Source organism: Montipora capricornis, chromosome 13 (genome assembly GCF_036669925.1).
Source record: "Montipora capricornis isolate CH-2021 chromosome 13, ASM3666992v2, whole genome shotgun sequence".
In the NCBI taxonomy this organism is placed as follows: domain Eukaryota; kingdom Metazoa; phylum Cnidaria; class Anthozoa; order Scleractinia; family Acroporidae; genus Montipora; species Montipora capricornis.
The window spans coordinates 22,658,623-22,674,779 of record NC_090895.1 but is presented as its reverse complement, the minus strand read 5'-3'; the positions used below and the strand labels follow the sequence as shown (position 1 = coordinate 22,674,779).

The 16,157-nt window shown below is 39.4% G+C and overlaps 2 protein-coding genes across 2 annotated transcripts in view; one reads left to right on the top strand and one right to left on the bottom strand.

Moving 5' to 3' along the window:
* The window catches only part of LOC138030102 (proto-oncogene tyrosine-protein kinase receptor Ret-like), a 428,681-nt gene that overhangs the window by 45,547 nt on the left and 366,977 nt on the right, over positions 1 to 16,157 (top strand). The gene's annotated exons all lie outside the window — the stretch shown is intronic.
* Positions 1,118 to 16,157, bottom strand: part of LOC138030099 (fibroblast growth factor receptor-like) — a 46,188-nt gene continuing 31,148 nt past the window's right edge. Inside the window, exons 5-21 of the mRNA XM_068877968.1 lie at positions 15,967 to 16,157; positions 14,470 to 14,511; positions 13,322 to 13,428; positions 12,778 to 12,836; positions 12,516 to 12,706; positions 11,468 to 11,572; positions 11,370 to 11,388; positions 10,620 to 10,662; positions 8,207 to 8,534; positions 7,826 to 7,936; positions 6,622 to 6,812; positions 5,314 to 5,436; positions 5,068 to 5,138; positions 4,885 to 4,925; positions 3,782 to 3,878; positions 2,989 to 3,088; positions 1,118 to 2,273 (exon numbers count right to left, since the gene is read on the bottom strand). Coding sequence (XP_068734069.1) covers positions 2,208 to 2,273; positions 2,989 to 3,088; positions 3,782 to 3,878; positions 4,885 to 4,925; positions 5,068 to 5,138; positions 5,314 to 5,436; positions 6,622 to 6,812; positions 7,826 to 7,936; positions 8,207 to 8,534; positions 10,620 to 10,662; positions 11,370 to 11,388; positions 11,468 to 11,572; positions 12,516 to 12,706; positions 12,778 to 12,836; positions 13,322 to 13,428; positions 14,470 to 14,511; positions 15,967 to 16,157 — 1,885 coding nt within the window. The 3' untranslated portion in view covers positions 1,118 to 2,207. The remainder of the gene's footprint in view (positions 2,274 to 2,988; positions 3,089 to 3,781; positions 3,879 to 4,884; positions 4,926 to 5,067; positions 5,139 to 5,313; positions 5,437 to 6,621; positions 6,813 to 7,825; positions 7,937 to 8,206; positions 8,535 to 10,619; positions 10,663 to 11,369; positions 11,389 to 11,467; positions 11,573 to 12,515; positions 12,707 to 12,777; positions 12,837 to 13,321; positions 13,429 to 14,469; positions 14,512 to 15,966) is intronic.

Below are 16,157 nucleotides of genomic sequence, written 5' to 3'. Positions count from 1 at the left end.
TAGGGACCTTTAGATTCTACGACGAGGACGAGAACGAGTACGAGTTTTGACTGCCCGTTTTTTGCTAAAATACGAAGGAAATTTATAACCCGTACGCTTAATCTTACCCTTTCTTAGCAGTATAGGTTGCTCAGTTATTCTTATTGCTGATAACTGAGCCTTTTTGCTCATCAACAAAAGCCAAAACTGCTACCGTGTTGTTGACTTGTTTTGATTCGACGACATTTTTGCAAAACCTCGTACTAAAATGACGACGGTATCACGTTTTTCCTCGCCAAAATGACGCTGGTTTGCGCGCGCTCACTGTTGCCTTATGAGAAAACCTCGTACTCGTAGTCGTTCTCGTACTAAAATCTAAAGCTCTCTATTGTTTTGCTGACGACGGCCAAGGAAATGGACAAAAGTGAAAAACGCGCTTACAGGGCGTGCAAAGGTATTGTTATTGCCTCTAAATATGCAAATTTGTGACCTTCTTGTTGCCGTCGCTGTTGTCGTTGCTTAAACCTGGTTTACGCTGCGACATAAGCATAAGCATAACGCCGTTCACACATGTTGCATAAGCATAAGAGAAGTGACATAGGCAAGCGCACTTAGCTACAGAAAAAAAGTCGCTGGAAGACAGTACATTCAGACGTCCTCTTAGGGAGTATCAACTTGAATAACCGTGGGCATTAAAAAGCAGCTGACACCTTGGTCTCATGCTTATGTTTATGTTGCACCCGGTTTAAGCAGTTCTAAATGTGACATAAGCATAAGTATAAGAAAAGGGATTGTCCCTACCGGTTACACGTTTCAACCCTTACGGGTTTCTGATTATGCTTATGTCACAGTGTAAACCAGGCTTTAAGCTCCCTATTTTGAAGTGACGTTGTAGCTGCTGTTGACGTTGCCTTTCCTAAAACTCCCTAATAGGGACCTTAAGCAAAGACGACGACGACGGGGATATTCCAAGTCATACCGCTTGAAAAAGGTGTTAGACATCACAGGAATGGGGAAGGGGGGGGGGAGAACCTCGTTCCAGTGGGAAGGGGTGGGGGAAAGGTCACTTTTTTTCTGGAGAGTGTAAGGCCTTCCCTAAAAGAGCGAGAGAGTTGCTAAACCTACCACTTTTTCTCTTACCGAAATTAATATCCTTTTTAATTGCGTTTTATCGTGAAATGTCACTTTGAACAGATCACTCGTTGCAGGTCATCGTTGTACCTTTTTGAAGATAACCCAAAACCCTAACCCTTGGCCTAAAACCAACTTTAGGCCTAGAGTTAGCCAAATAGCGGGTGTTAAACATGTTTGAAGGATTTTTCAATAAAATATGCTTTTTTGTACAGTTTAATCATTTATTATGTAAAACCCAACGATTTTATGTTGCCGTGCGTCTGTTCAGAAATTGAAAACTTTTTTGTTCTTACCACATTAATTGACGTCATCTGTGATCTATTACTGAACAGACACACGGCAATATGGAATCCATTTGTTAACGAGAACACAGTTCTAAACAACTTAAAAATACCTGCGTTTATTGACATTCACACGTCTCCTAAAAATTAAAACCTTTTCTCTACAATTGTACTGCCTAAGACTTCTTGTAATTGTTAAAAGAGTGAGTTCCGTTTCTGATTACCCTTAGCTAAGGTCCGTGAAAGAGTCTTGTATATTTACAATAGTAATCCTTTGTGATAAGTCCATTCGGCGTTTGAGGGACCTTACGCCCTGTAATCAAGAAAAAGCTTCCTACATACGACTAAATGTTTCATATCACTTCGATTACCTACCAAAATTTTACAACGTTTTTTCTTTCGTTCTTAAGTGCAGCTGACCAAAATGTTCTTAATGGTTAAAATAAATCCATTTGTCTTCGCTAAAAATTACAATTTCTCCTCGAAATTTCACATTTATGGGTCCTAAAATTGCGACAAGTTAACAAAAATTAACAGCCATTTCCCCACATCTGCGCTACTTCGAAGCAAGGGTCCTATCCATGATGCCTAATTCCTGTTTTCACATAATACATGTATTGCAAATATCCGAGGAGCTCTAAAAACCTGCCTCTTAAAGAGATTAATCAATTTAAATAAATCAATGAGAACAAAATTTAGGTGCTGACTCACTTTGGATTATTTGAAAGGGAAATTTATCATCAAAGTCAAGTGTGAGGACGAAATTATTCAGGTTTCTTTTGAAAAACAGAAGAGTTAAGGTTGCTTTTTATTTTATGCGTTCAAGTCCTCCAAATTTGCGTACAGTTCATTGTCGTAAATATGCATGTTTAGCAGCCTCTGCAAAAAAAAAACACACACACACATTGAAAGATGCTTTTCTTTCGATTTAGTTTGCAAAATTACACAACAAAAGAACTCCTCCCCCCCCCCTCCACCCTCCCTCTTTGTTCAAAACAAGCAGTTATACGTCCCATACATCTCTCACACCTTTCTGCCACCTGCTCGAACCACTTATATGACGTCAAGGTGACCATACTGCTATTCCGTTAGACAGAGAAACTGCAGCCATTTTGTGGTCCCAAGTGACCATAAAAACACCATCTTTTTCGATTCGGTTTACCCTTTTTGTTTAATTAAGCAAAGCAACATAGCTGTCGATCCAGTGAGTGAAAATGCTTCGTTATGACTCGTCCGGTTTGTTTTCACCATTTTGTGATGCATGACCAAAGTGCTTTTGCCACTTACCTATTTAACTCACTTGAAATACACAACAAAAACGAGCACTAAAGTATCATCCACGCTCTACGCTCCTGTTAGGTCTACACGTTCAAATTAAAGGACCACTTTTAGTGCCTTCAGTTGATACTGGGTCATGCCTCTGAGGCTATTACGTAAAAAAAGTCACAGCGATATTTTCTTTGTCTCATAATTCTTAAAGAGAAGTTTAATACAAAATAAATATTGATAAATGCCCATAAAGCCTTTGAATCAATTCACAGGACATATAGAAGTTGGCTATTGGCTTGCATTAAAATTTTATAAAGAATCTGACCTTGTGCTGGGTTTCCATTCCTTTGAGCTGTTTTGTTAAATCAGCAAAAGACGGTCTTGCTTCAGGTTCATCTTGCCAGCAATTCAACATGATTTGATACCTTGGGAATAAATTCATTACACTGTTACCTTACTTGTCCTAAAATAAGGCGTATTGAATCAAATTTTATTTATCAAGCTAACTGAAGGCTTTGAATGCAAATGTCTAGGGTATCCAAGGGTGAGATTGGAATACGCAATTTTACAATATTATTTTCGGTGAACCTTGTCGTTTGAGGCAAAATAATGACCTTCACTTTACCTGGTGTTGGCGTCGCAAAGTGACCCTATTATTATAACATCAACTTTAAGTTTACACGACAACAAAGGCGCAAAAGCATGACTCTATTACTTTGTCATTACAATAGTGCATAGTTATATTTCAAGCAAAGTCTTGTGGACACAGTCAAAGTACTTGGTCAACGCGACCATAGAATGAAGTGACTCTCGATACACGTCCAATAAAAACGCATAATGAAGAAAATGTTACTTTGCATACATATCATAATGTGACACTTGGTGTCTACTTAAGCCTATTAAGAACTTCATGTATTACTCTATAGTTACGGTTCTGGGGTAAGGTCTTGCAGCTTTTTCAAATGAAAGAAGTGTGCTAAAAGTTATTTCGCAGTTGGCGAACGATTATTTTTCCACATTAAACTTTTTTGTGCGACATTGCCGTTGAAATAAATGACGTAAAAGTAAAAGATAAACAAAGCAGAGTGTAAAAACAAACAGAAAGGCATTTTTCTTACAAGTCATTGTCAACGTGTTGTGGTTTTGGCATTCTGTAACCTTGCTGAAGCAAATTTGCAATTTTCTTGCCATCCATCCGTGGATAAGGAGAACCACCTAGAAAGAAAAATAAAGAAGGAAATGTTCACTCGCACCCACCATCCCTGTTAACTTCCCATCCACTGCTAACCATGACGACAAAACGCATTTATGACTTAGATTAGGATACCATTGAATCCAAATTCCCTACTCAGTCTGTGTATGGGAAATATTCTAGTTAATTAATCTATTTTTTAATCAGCTGGCTTAAGGCTAATCCTTCTTTGTCTAAGTCGATTCTCACAGCGAATCTACCAAGCAAATCTGAATACCCATTCTCAAGAGGGCACTTGACACTCAATTTTGACACCCAACACGAAGTGTCCCTGCCTTTGCTACCTATTTCTAACAATGGGGTAAGGGTAAAGGTTAGAGTCATTTTAGTTCCGGGTAAATGCAACAGTTAATCGTTACCTGAGGAGCAGCATTTGGGTGACACTTCGTGACGTTAACTGTTTGTATTCCGAGACACGATTGATGTTATAATAATATGTGATCTGCTAATCACCCTTTCTCGCAATCGGAGACTGAATTTCGAAGGGCGCAGCTCAACGAGGTCGGACCGAAGGACCTGTGCTGCCGGCTAGGCGCTCGGCCCCTGAACACGACCCATGTATGACCTCGGAGCACAGCACCACAGCCTGATGGAATAGGCCGAGAGTCGATTTTGAGGAGGGAGGAAAACCGGAGTACCCGGGGAAAACCCTCGGAGTCAGACTGAGATCGACTGAAACTCAGCCCACATACGAACCAAGGCCAGAGTTGAACCCGGGTCACAGAGGTGGGAGACACAGTTGATGACCACTAAACCACCCTGACTCCCCAAAGTCATGGTAAAAGAGCAAGGGGACACTTCGTGACACTTATTGAAATCCGCGTGCCTCTAATTAGGTACAGTACTGGACATATCAAGTAAGCTATTTCCAAGATGCAAAGTCAAATCCAAAATCAGAATTTTACAATACTTGAAGATGTGATCTCGAAGAGGGTAAAGCAGCAAACTATTGCATGCATAGATTCTTACCTACGGTACAGATTTCATAAAGAAGAACTCCATAACTCCATCTGTTAAAAAATGAAATCACCACAGACTTATCATTTTGTACATTCAAATTTAAGGTCATGCATGGTCGAAAAGTAGGTCAACTCGATTTTAGACGAAACATCGCCTCTCAACCTTGAAGCGAAAACGAGTAAGTCTACTTACACGTCACTCTTTGCGGTGTATTTTCCATACAGCAGCGATTCATACGCTGTCCACTTAACTGGCAACCGACCCTGGCAGTTGAAGATAACAAACAGAATGGATTATACTTAATCGTTTTATGGTTACGACTTGGAACAAAAAACACGTCATTTGACATTTTTGTACCCTTTGAAGTTGAACACTTATCAAGTTGTAAGCTCGAGCTTCCTATACTTTTTTATGTTCTAGTTTAAAACATTTTGTTACCCCTGTCTTTCTTTCATAAATGTTTTCCTGTTGCACATCTCTAGCCATTCCAAAGTCTGTTACTTTGCATGTTTCTGTTTCTCCAACCAGCACATTACGAGCAGCAAGATCTCGGTGTATGATCTGAAGTAAAGTATTTTTCACATTATTGGTTAGTTGCAATAAATTTGACAGTGAAAAAAACATTGAGTGGTTGCGGGCATAGCCGTTTCATTGACAACGTGAATGACATTTGCAATGACACAAGCAATGGGAAATATCAGTGTCACTGGAGAAGTGGAAGTGGCGATGCCGGATCCAGTGATAATGGCAATGACAGGCACATAAGCAGGTGTGACGACGACAGCAGCAACGATAATAGAATTAACAATAGCATTGGCAATATGCAATTGCAACATATGGCAACGACAATTGTTGATAACAGATGCTTATGTTGCTATTAATAAGGCTTATACTAATGACTCCATAAACAAGACTAATATCATATCATAGATATCATATCATATCTTTCTTTACCCTTGCATTTTCGGAGTATCTTGGTGTAACTAGTTTGTCCAAGCATTTACCATCCCAACCATGATATACCACAAAGGACAGAACCACAACACCGGGAATTCCGTGTCCTGCTCGTTCTGAATAGTGTGTGGGTTGTTTTAAGTCCCGCAGGGTTTTAAACATTGAAGAGTTGTGACACAGGTAAGGTAAAAGCAAGTTCTGCTACGAGCCTAGAAGGCCCATTAGACGGGCGCCAGCTTATCTCCGCTTTCTGTAGCATGAAACAACTAGGAGTATTTCTACTCCCCCCGCCCCCACTCCTTCCTGGATGGGATGCCAGTCCATCGCATTAACTTCGCCGGTCCCCATTTATACACCTGAGTGGAGAGAGGCACCGTGAGAGCAAAGTCTCTTGCCCAAGAACACAACCCATTGTCCCCGGCCGGGACCCGAACCCGGACTACTCGATCCGGAGTAGAGCGCACTAACCATGGGGTTCTTCTACGTCCTATAGGGTTGTAAACATTGAAGAATTGTGAGACAGGACCTACGGTTTATCGTCCTAATCTGAGAATACTAGATAGTTAAACCATTTTCAGATGTCATCAGAAAGGTAGCACTTTGTCCTCGGTTAATCAAAGACCCAGAATGTTGGTACTGCCAGAGGTTTGATCCCGCAACCACCTCCCCCACAGTAACTTGGAGCTAAACCAGCTGAACCAACTGGTCGGCGGTATACTTTATTATATGCTATGCAAACTGCTAATTTTGTTTGCTGTATTAACTGCTGAAAGCCATTACACTCATGCTTACCTTTCTTAAAGATAAGTAACTCATCCCATCAGCGATTTGCCAAGCAAATTTCATCAGTTGTTGTGACGTCAGACTGGTTTGGGGTTTGATATCAGGGTCTTTGTAGTAAATGTCATTCAATCCTCGGCTCTTTCTCAGGTAACCCAACAGATCACCATAAGGGACGTACTCAATCAGCACCAACAGGGGGTCTACGAGAAATATTATGACTTTTATTCAGCAGGCACTAACTCTAGCGGTCCGTTTGTTTGTCCACGTTCAGTTCTCTCATCTCCTCTCCTCTTTGTTTGATTAGGTATGTGATTCCGTGATGTCACGTTGCTTACGAGTATTTTAATTTCACGAAGATTTGACAAGTTTCACTGAACAAACCGGAAGAAAATTCAACTATTTCTTTGAGTCTTCATTCGAAATCCAAAAATAAAACAATTGTCTAAGGGCATTTCAGTGTCTTCTTTATACCAAGGGTTAGCTTTGCTCAGAAAAGAGATGACAAATCTGTTTTTAGGTCAACCGCAACATTTCATAATGTATTCGCACTCTATGCAACTAATTTCCCAAGCCATTGTTTACCGCAGCGTTTTATTAACTCGGTTTTGTCCACCTTGTGAAAGTTTCTACTCCTGCTCTCTTAAACGCCGCGTACAGGTAATTTAAGAAACGTCTTTAATAAGTTGACAACGGAAATATGGAAAGCTAGTAACGTAAATTTCAAAAACGCAGTAACTTTTGATCAAAACAGCCTATTAAGTCACCGAAAAAATGTCACGCGCCTGAGCTTTAACAAACTGATAAAACATTCCTCATCTTAATTCCTTAGATAAAGCATACAAATAAAGCTTAGCTTCTTTTCTTAGGAAGCTAATGTTTTCCATCTCCACCATTTTAATTTGACCCTTTGGTCGGACTTCAGAGGGACACACTTTCTGTGGAGTGCTTTTGAAGCCCGTCAATAAACTCGCAAGTCGACATAACACTTCTGCTCGTTTCTTAAACAGTAGTTTAGACTGAAAATTTCGCACTTTTGCAAGGCGAAAAGAGGTTCACGTTACGATTGGAACTACTATGCGATATCCAATTGTAATGCTGAGGCTAAATTAAGGTGGGAACTGTTTTGGTTTGGAACAACTGACCATTTATTGAGGAGAGTTTTGTTTTTTTTCTATTGCAGTAGCATCATTGTATAATCCATAGATGCATTTACCAGTTTCAGTGACGCATCCCAATAGTTTGATAACATGTGGATGAGGCTTGAGGGTCTTCATCAGCTCAAGTTCGGATTTCAAGTCTCTCTTGTCTGACGCAGGAGCGTTTGCTAAACCAAATAAACATAAAAAAAGACAAAGGTAAAATTTGCATTAATTGTACTACGTGTACTTGTCATCAAAGCTCATTCTTGTCTCTTCGTGAGTTCGAGGTCAAATTCAAGTAAATTATTGCCAAACGCAAGGTGTAAGAAATAACAGAAAATTTCTCTCAAAGTACGCCGTAGCTACATTCGCGGATTACACATGTTTGTTCTCTACACAACGAAGGACTGACCGTTGGTTCCTAAACCAAAACTATTAAGAAAAAAGAATTTTACCTTTCAGCATTTTAACAGCCACAGTTGTTGTGCCAGAATGGAATGGAAGGTTCTTTGCCGTTCCCTTGGCAACCTGGCCAAAAGCACCTTTACCAACGATTTTCTCCACTTTGACGTCTTTTCTTGTTACTTCCCATGACCCTTTTCTTATATCAAGGGGTGTATATTCAACATTTCGAGCCGAGTTATTAGGGCCACTTGGTCCTACGTCATAATGGGTAGTCCCTTGTAAGGGCATGTCTGCAGGTTCAATGGGGATAGTTAACTGCTGATAAGAACTACTTGGTGGATCGTTAGTAGGACTAAGCTCTTCCATCGCAACTTCGTTCTGACAAAAAAAAAAAAAATGACGCACCCGGGTTAAGTTTCCTTGGTAACCGTTAGTATGCTTCATTATTCTTCAAAAATAAACTAACTGCAGGCAGTCGTAGCTCAGTTGCTTAATGCGCAGCTTTCAGAGCGAGAGGTCCCCGGCTCGATCCTCGGTGACTTCAAGGTCTGTTTCGACTTTCCTCTGATCCGTGTGGCTGTAGCTTTAAATGTCCTTAAAACGGAGCACTGACAGAGAAAGGGGAGTAAAGGGAGCACGGTCGGCTTCCATTGATACCAGTTTCGTGACCGAAGGAACTACCGGCATTAAATAAAGTGACTTTTCCTTTACTTTGCATTTAAGAAAAGCAAAGACTCTATCATCACAGTTGCGAGCAACGTAAGCAGTTAATTAAAGGACTCAGACCCATGGCAATGTGATTGCACTGGATTGCTTAACCATATTCGGGAAATAAGGCCATCTTAGAGCTGGTCAGCCTGACGAGCTAACGGTACCATATCCTGCAGGAGATGAATAAATAATTGGGAAATTTCTGAAACATATGTTTTGAGCAGCGCTTGCAATGACTCTTGGCGATAATGATCGATTAGAGCAATTACAATGACACTTCAAAATGTCCTTCAACTGTTACAATCAATAGGTAAAATAGATATAGGAAACGAGTACAGTCAACTCTCTCTTAACGGACACCTCTATAAGACGGACGCCTGGTGCTGGTCCCGGCCGTTTCTTAGTCATTTTACTATAACCAAACTCTCTATAAGACGGACACCTCCATAAGACGGACAACGGACACTTTGAAATCGTCAACGTACACTTGTGAGGATCTGAATGTGACCGAAAATTACGATTTAGGGAAGACGAATTCTTGTACGTGACTATTTTTAACACCAGACGTTTAATTGACAGCTCTTAGCTTGTTGACGTCTCCTGAAATTTGTTGTTTCACGTGTTAACCGCGGACTAACAGCTCCAGATATCGACAAGAAAGTTAATGTTTTACAGGCAATAAGGTGGATCAAACAGGCCTGGGATGAGGTACCAAAAGAAATTGTTCAGAAGTGCTTCGAGTAATGTGGATTTCCCAATGTGGTACAGAATAACGAGAGATCTGAGGAAGAAGAGGATCAAGAATACGCAGAGCTTGTACGACGAATTAGTGAAGGCGAGACAACAGCTGGAGAATACGTAACTGCTGACCAAGAGATTCCATCATGTGAGCCTCCTGTTCATATCACCCTCCCCAACTAGCGACAACGACTAAGGGATGAAGCCATCGATCTCTATCAAAAAGAATCCGAGGAACCTGCCAGCAAAGTTGTAGTGGTTGCAGAAAGTGACGAAGAAGGCCAAGTTGTGGACACTGAACCGCCGGATCCAACCATCAAATCCCCTACAGAAGCTTTTAGACTAGTTGACGACCTAAAGGAATTCCTCGTATCAAAATTAAGCAGCGTTGGTCAGCGCATTTAGTATTTTAAACTGTTGCACCTGAAACAATCCACGATCACAGATTTCTTTTCTTCTTAAGTGCATGTCCACCAAAGCCATGGCTGTTAGAAGCTATTAACTTAACTTGCTTTTACCAATATTTTTTTTAAATAGAAAAACTGACATATTTTTGAACACAGTGCCGCGAAAGACAGTCCTAAGTCAAGGTGGTTATGTTCCCTTTTGCAGAATGTACTGTTTACTGTTTGTAATACGACAAGAGACTCAATTTTGTAAATGTTTTTGTTCCATTTTGTGGGTTTTCGTTCAAGTAGATAAGTGAAAAAAAACTTTAAACAGACGCGTATTCACTGTGCACACAGGTTCAGCATTATTATCTTAAAATTCCTGGGGTCAACTCTCTATGAGCAGGAAACCTCTCAAAGAAAAACATCTGAGGCGGTCCCGATGGTGTGCGTCTTAGAGAGAGTTGACTGTACATTAATTAACCTAGAATATCGAGGTTTTTCTACGTTGTGAAATAATCAACTCATGCTTTAACTTGCTGGAAATGGCAAAAGGTGTTTCAGCAATAGAAAAAAACAATATCAGTCTATTAAATCATTTTGCATTTTTGCTTTTAAAACTCACGTCGTAAATTCTTCTTTCTTTATCTTCTGCAACCTTGTATAGCCTAACGACACATCGAAGAGTGGGCAAACATGTTAGTTCTTCAAATTTAGCCTGCGTTTTTTATTACGATTTCTTTATTTTCCTTTCTTAAGTAATTGCCACGAAAGAAATGAAACATCGTTTCGGACAGGCGAGTTCATTTATGGGAGAACCAAAAAGAATACGGGAGGGGACAAAATAGGTGATTTTCAGGTTACGTCATCACCTTTTTTCGGGTGGGCGAGAACAAAAGATTTCTCATGAGCTCCTTTTGGTTGTGCGTCACCATTTGAGCATTGTACCATTGCGATCTCGCACCCGCAAAGATTCGTTGCAAACTTCTCGCAGACGAAGGTCGTTTCGAAAACAGCTTTTGTTTTAAAGCAAGATTAATTCAAATATTTCCGATGATGGGAAATGTTCGTCAGTATCTTTTCTGCCATAGGGCAGTTGACACTATACGTCTGCCGCTCCCCTTTAATTTTTTCCCTTAACAAAGAAAACAGCTTTCCTCGATTTGTCAATGTTTTTTTCTTTTTACTCTAAACATTTATACTTTTTTTTGTGCCCTTGATGCAACACAGTGACTGATATAGTACTAAACGTTAACAGGAAACTGCAACTTACCCCATAACGTTGAGGCAGACATCTTATATTTATGTTCAATGGCCAAAAGAAAAAAAGCAAATATATATATATATATATATATATATATATCAAAATACCTACCTTTTCTTTCTAGCAATGCCTAACAAATGAAGATCAGATTTCCAATAAGTACAAAAGAATGGAGAACACAATCCTGGAAGACACATCAAATTATTCACCTAGCTTTCTGTGCTGCCAGGCTATGACCAGTATTAGAACAATGATGATTGCCACAAGAACTCCAATAATTACCAACAGAGTGGTGTCGCATGCGCATTGGAATTCTGTGAAGATAAATATGGAATAACATAATTAGTCCACAAAGCAAAAACGAAAAAAACATTATACTTCTAACAAGAGTTCCCAAACTTGGATAAAAGTGTTTCATGGAAGGGCAAAAGAGTGGGGTCTATGACACCCATTAGCCGAAGAATATTCCAAGAGGATTATGTTGTTTGTGCAATAACAAATCGCATGAACTGGAACGATATGGACTAATTGATAGTCTAGATAATTCCGAGGTTCGGCTAAAGGGAAATCATTGTTTACATTTTTGCTTCGTTAACTGAGCATACTCTTTTCCTTTTGCTGCCAATTACTACTCTTATTCAAATATAGTTAAACAGACCCATCCTTGCCTCGTCCACGCATTCTCCAACCGAGCACAAACCTCTCCGACCTATCTTTCTCGGAAGGTATAATCTGGCTACGCTATCTCGCGGATGATGAACATTGTATGTCACGGGTTAGATATTTCTCGTCTTTCTATCAAGCTCTTTCAACTGTCTCTTATTCCAGTCAATGAATACTGCAGAGTATATAAGGATGGACACTACCCACATATTAATTCCTTTTATCATATTACCACATTAAGTTTTCATTTCAGCAGTTTTTCCAAACGCCACATGCATTCTTTTGTCGGGCTGGTTTTCATTTCTTCGCACACAACCCTGTCAGATTCCATAATACCCATATATTTTTATGGCGGCTGCCTTCTTCATCGTGTGACTTTATTTGTCTTTCCCCATGCAGGCAATATGATTCCATCAGATATTGTTTATTTTTACTTTTCCTTTCCCGTAACGTGAGTTTTGCACAGTTGCCAATTTCAAAATTCATGCAGATATCTTCACTAAACAAAGATTCTGCGGGGGCTAGTGACTCAAGGCCCTGGTCACGCTTCTCTCCACTAGGAAATGAAAACGTTTGATGGTCATTCCTTCATACCTGTTGGTTGAGAGCTTCGTGGTGGGGTGGACGTGAGAGTGCTAGTCCCAGGTGAGAGAAGAGTCAAATGTCCAACTTGATAAGTACCAAAAGTGCCATCAGAAATGGCAGCTTCAAAATTTGAAATTCCCTCACTAGGGATCACGGCATTTTTAAAGTAAATCGTAAAGGATACAATTACACTGCCAGTCCTGAAAACAAAGAGGGAAAAAAAAAGAATAAATCACCGTCGAAATAACTAAAGTAGGTTCCATCTACCAACCTCAATCCTGTCACTTCAGTCCTGACATAATTGTCGTCATTCTGGTATGCTTTATCCATCTAACAAATGTAAAACCAAAACACTTGTTTAATAATAAGACAAATGGAGTGTTGACTCTTGAAAACAGATGACCAGTATGATTGCTTTGCTCAGTTCATTCAACAACCATTGTTGTACTATTCTTCCATCTTAACCTTCTGAAATTGTGGCAATCCTTATAAAGGAATACCTCTTACTTCAGTTTTATTCCTAGTTGTGATCAGAATCGTTAATAACTAATTATACACAAAAATTATAAGATTTCCAAAACAAATAGATGACTAATAAAGTGTTTGTTTAGCAATGGCTTAGTTTATTGAACATTTAGCATTGCAATCTCTTCACTTGGGGGCGCTTTTGAACAAAGAATTCCTAACCCTCGAAAATAAAATTAAAAAACCATACGAACTTCTTATCAAAGAAATTATGTACACTTTGAATAAATAAATAACTGATATTCTATCGCCCGTTATTAGATTACATACGAGAGATTTTAAAAATGCACCTCTGACACAAATGAATCCACCAGTTGTTTTGAAACTTGGTTACTCAAATCTCTGTATTCTGACAAAAAGTCTTCCATTATCGTCAGGTCCGCATAAACTTGGTTTGCTAAAATGGGACGAGGCAAACATTTGATTCCCCCTTGATTCAAAATTCAAATCCTAGACCAACAGTTATGAATCTTTTCTCTGTTTAAAGCACTGTTTGGCACAACAACAACAATCTTTATTTACTACCTCAATACGAGCATACAGGTCTGACCCACAAATAGCTTCTCCGGCAGTAACTATTAGTTCTTAACTATTAATTGAAAAGGTTGATCTCCTGAACATGGAGGTAAGTTAAGTTATCTTAAAGTGTTCAAATAGCTCAAATGAAAGTTCACTGGATCAAAAACTAGCAAAAAACCTGAACTGGCATTACAAATTTGCTAATGTATGAATAATATTGCACCGGCTAACAGTACAAGCCGGCTTTAAGAAAATGTGGTTCCTAATCGAAGGTGAAACCACACTGTATGGACTCCAGTACTTCAAGTTACTTACTGAGGTGTCGATTGATGTCCGATGGATGGCTGAAAGCTCATTAAATTCTTTTTAATTAAGGTCACAATAGACAGTAGAGGAAATGTATGCAAGGGAACCATGTAATAGTCCATCCTATTGTATTCTTACTTCGTTATTAGCTCTTTTTCTGTTACCTGTGCGCAGATATTTGTATGTATGCACGGTGTCTCACCCTGGTCAGGGATTTTCTCTTTCCTTGTGTGGGCCCAATTCCATTAGTAGGGCCAACGCTCACATGGTCTATATGGGTAGAAAACTAGTACTCTACATTACACTCTAATAGTTAAGTCTGTTGAAATATAAGTGCTACACGGCCAACGTTTGCAAAAACGTAACCCTTCCTTGCGAATGAAGATAAGTTTGTGTATGTATGTCCACCACTTAAACAAATATGTCTTGGCAACTTTATAGGTCATGTGGTGTACACAAATCTGGTCGCACAGAGTTTGACGCATAAGCATTCATCCTCAAAGTTTAATTTACCTTGGTAAATGATACGGTGAAGCACAATATTTGCAATGCCTCTCAAACAAGTTATTTAAAGGCCTGAGTTAAAGTAATTAATGTTAATACAACCACTTACTTGGTTGTCCTGTAGAGGTAGACGTAGCTGTGGTAGTTTCGTCTAGCAATAAAAAAAGAACACCAGGAAGCTCTCAGTGCCGGATAATGACATCAACACTTGTAACGAATTCTTTTCATAGTAAGTAAGCTCTACTGCATGACAATAATTGCGATTCGTGTTGCTTCGTAAGCTTACTACTGCATGACGTTGAGAGTGGTAGTGATAATGTTAAGGGTCTTAAACACGATTTTATACCCTGATACTATGACAGTTACGTTTCAATGGATCATAGGGAAACACTATTCGAGTATAATGACATTATGATGTGATTGGCTTTTCTACAAACAGGATTTTACACAACGCTTACAAATCAAGTGAAACGTTGTATAATTAATAGATAGATTCCACGTTACATTGCGTCTGTTAAGTAATAGACCAAAGATGACATCAAAATCAAAAGTTTTTTTCTTTTTTTTTTTTTTTAACGATAACGTCAGCTATGTATCGGTCGTCTTGTATATCATAGTTAAGAACCAATCAAAGTACGTGCATTATTGATCTCCTTATATAAACAGGTGTTTCGTCTTTATAACTAAATGTTAACAGCACTACCCGCTTAGGTTACTGAGTCAAATGTTTTTTTTTTTGCTGGTAAGAAAGTGCCAAAGAAATGTCGCTTTACACGTTTTGCTCAGTACTAGGTGATTTTTATCAAATATCATAGAGGCCCTATTAGGCGGGTCTTGGTATCCCGTATCTCATTAATTTTTGGCCGAAATTTCCCGTATCCCCTTAAAATCTACGGTTTGTATCCCTATAACGCTAGTTACTACTGATAACGCCATTGTGCCCCTGAGGGGGAGAAGGAGGGTTTTTTTCTCGAAGGTATTCGCTGGAGAGGCCGATACATTGATAGACACTGTTCAAATTGATGGAAAATGCAAATAATCGCATTTGTAAATATCATTTTCACTTCTTGAGCCTTCTATATTGGCTAACGAGCTTGATTTATTGTTTTAAACAATGACAATTTTGATGCTCGGTGTCCCGGAATCTCTCCTTTAAATATCTTGTATCTGGTAAATATCCCATATCCCTATAATTTGTTTACCTTAATATCCTGTATCCCGATAACCCTTACTCGGCCTAACATTCGAGAGTCAATTCCAGATCAGGATATCCTTTTCTTTCAACGAGAAATTTGATAAGTTGCAGTTTCATTTCTTCGCACACAACCCTGTCAGATTCCATAATACCCATATATTTTTATGGCGGCTGCCTTCTTCATCGTGTGACTTTATTTGTCTTTCCCCATGCAGGCAATATGATTCCATCAGATGTTGTTTATTTTTACTTTTCCTTTCCCGTAACGTGAGTTTGCATAGTTGTCAATTCCAAAATTCATGCAGATATCTTCACTATAAACAAAGATTCTGCGGGGGCTAGTGACTCAAGGCCCTGGTCACGCTACTCTCCACTAGGAAATGAAAACGTTTGATGGTCATTCCTTCATACCTGTTGGTTGAGAGCTTCGTGGTGGGGTGGACGTGAGAGTGCTAGTCCCAGGTGAGAGAAGAGTCAAATGTCCAACTTGATAAGTACCAAAAGTGCCATCAGAAATGGCAGCTTCAAAATTTGAAATTCCCTCACTAGGGATCACGGCATTTTTAAAGTAAATCGTAAAGGATACAATTACACTGCCAGTC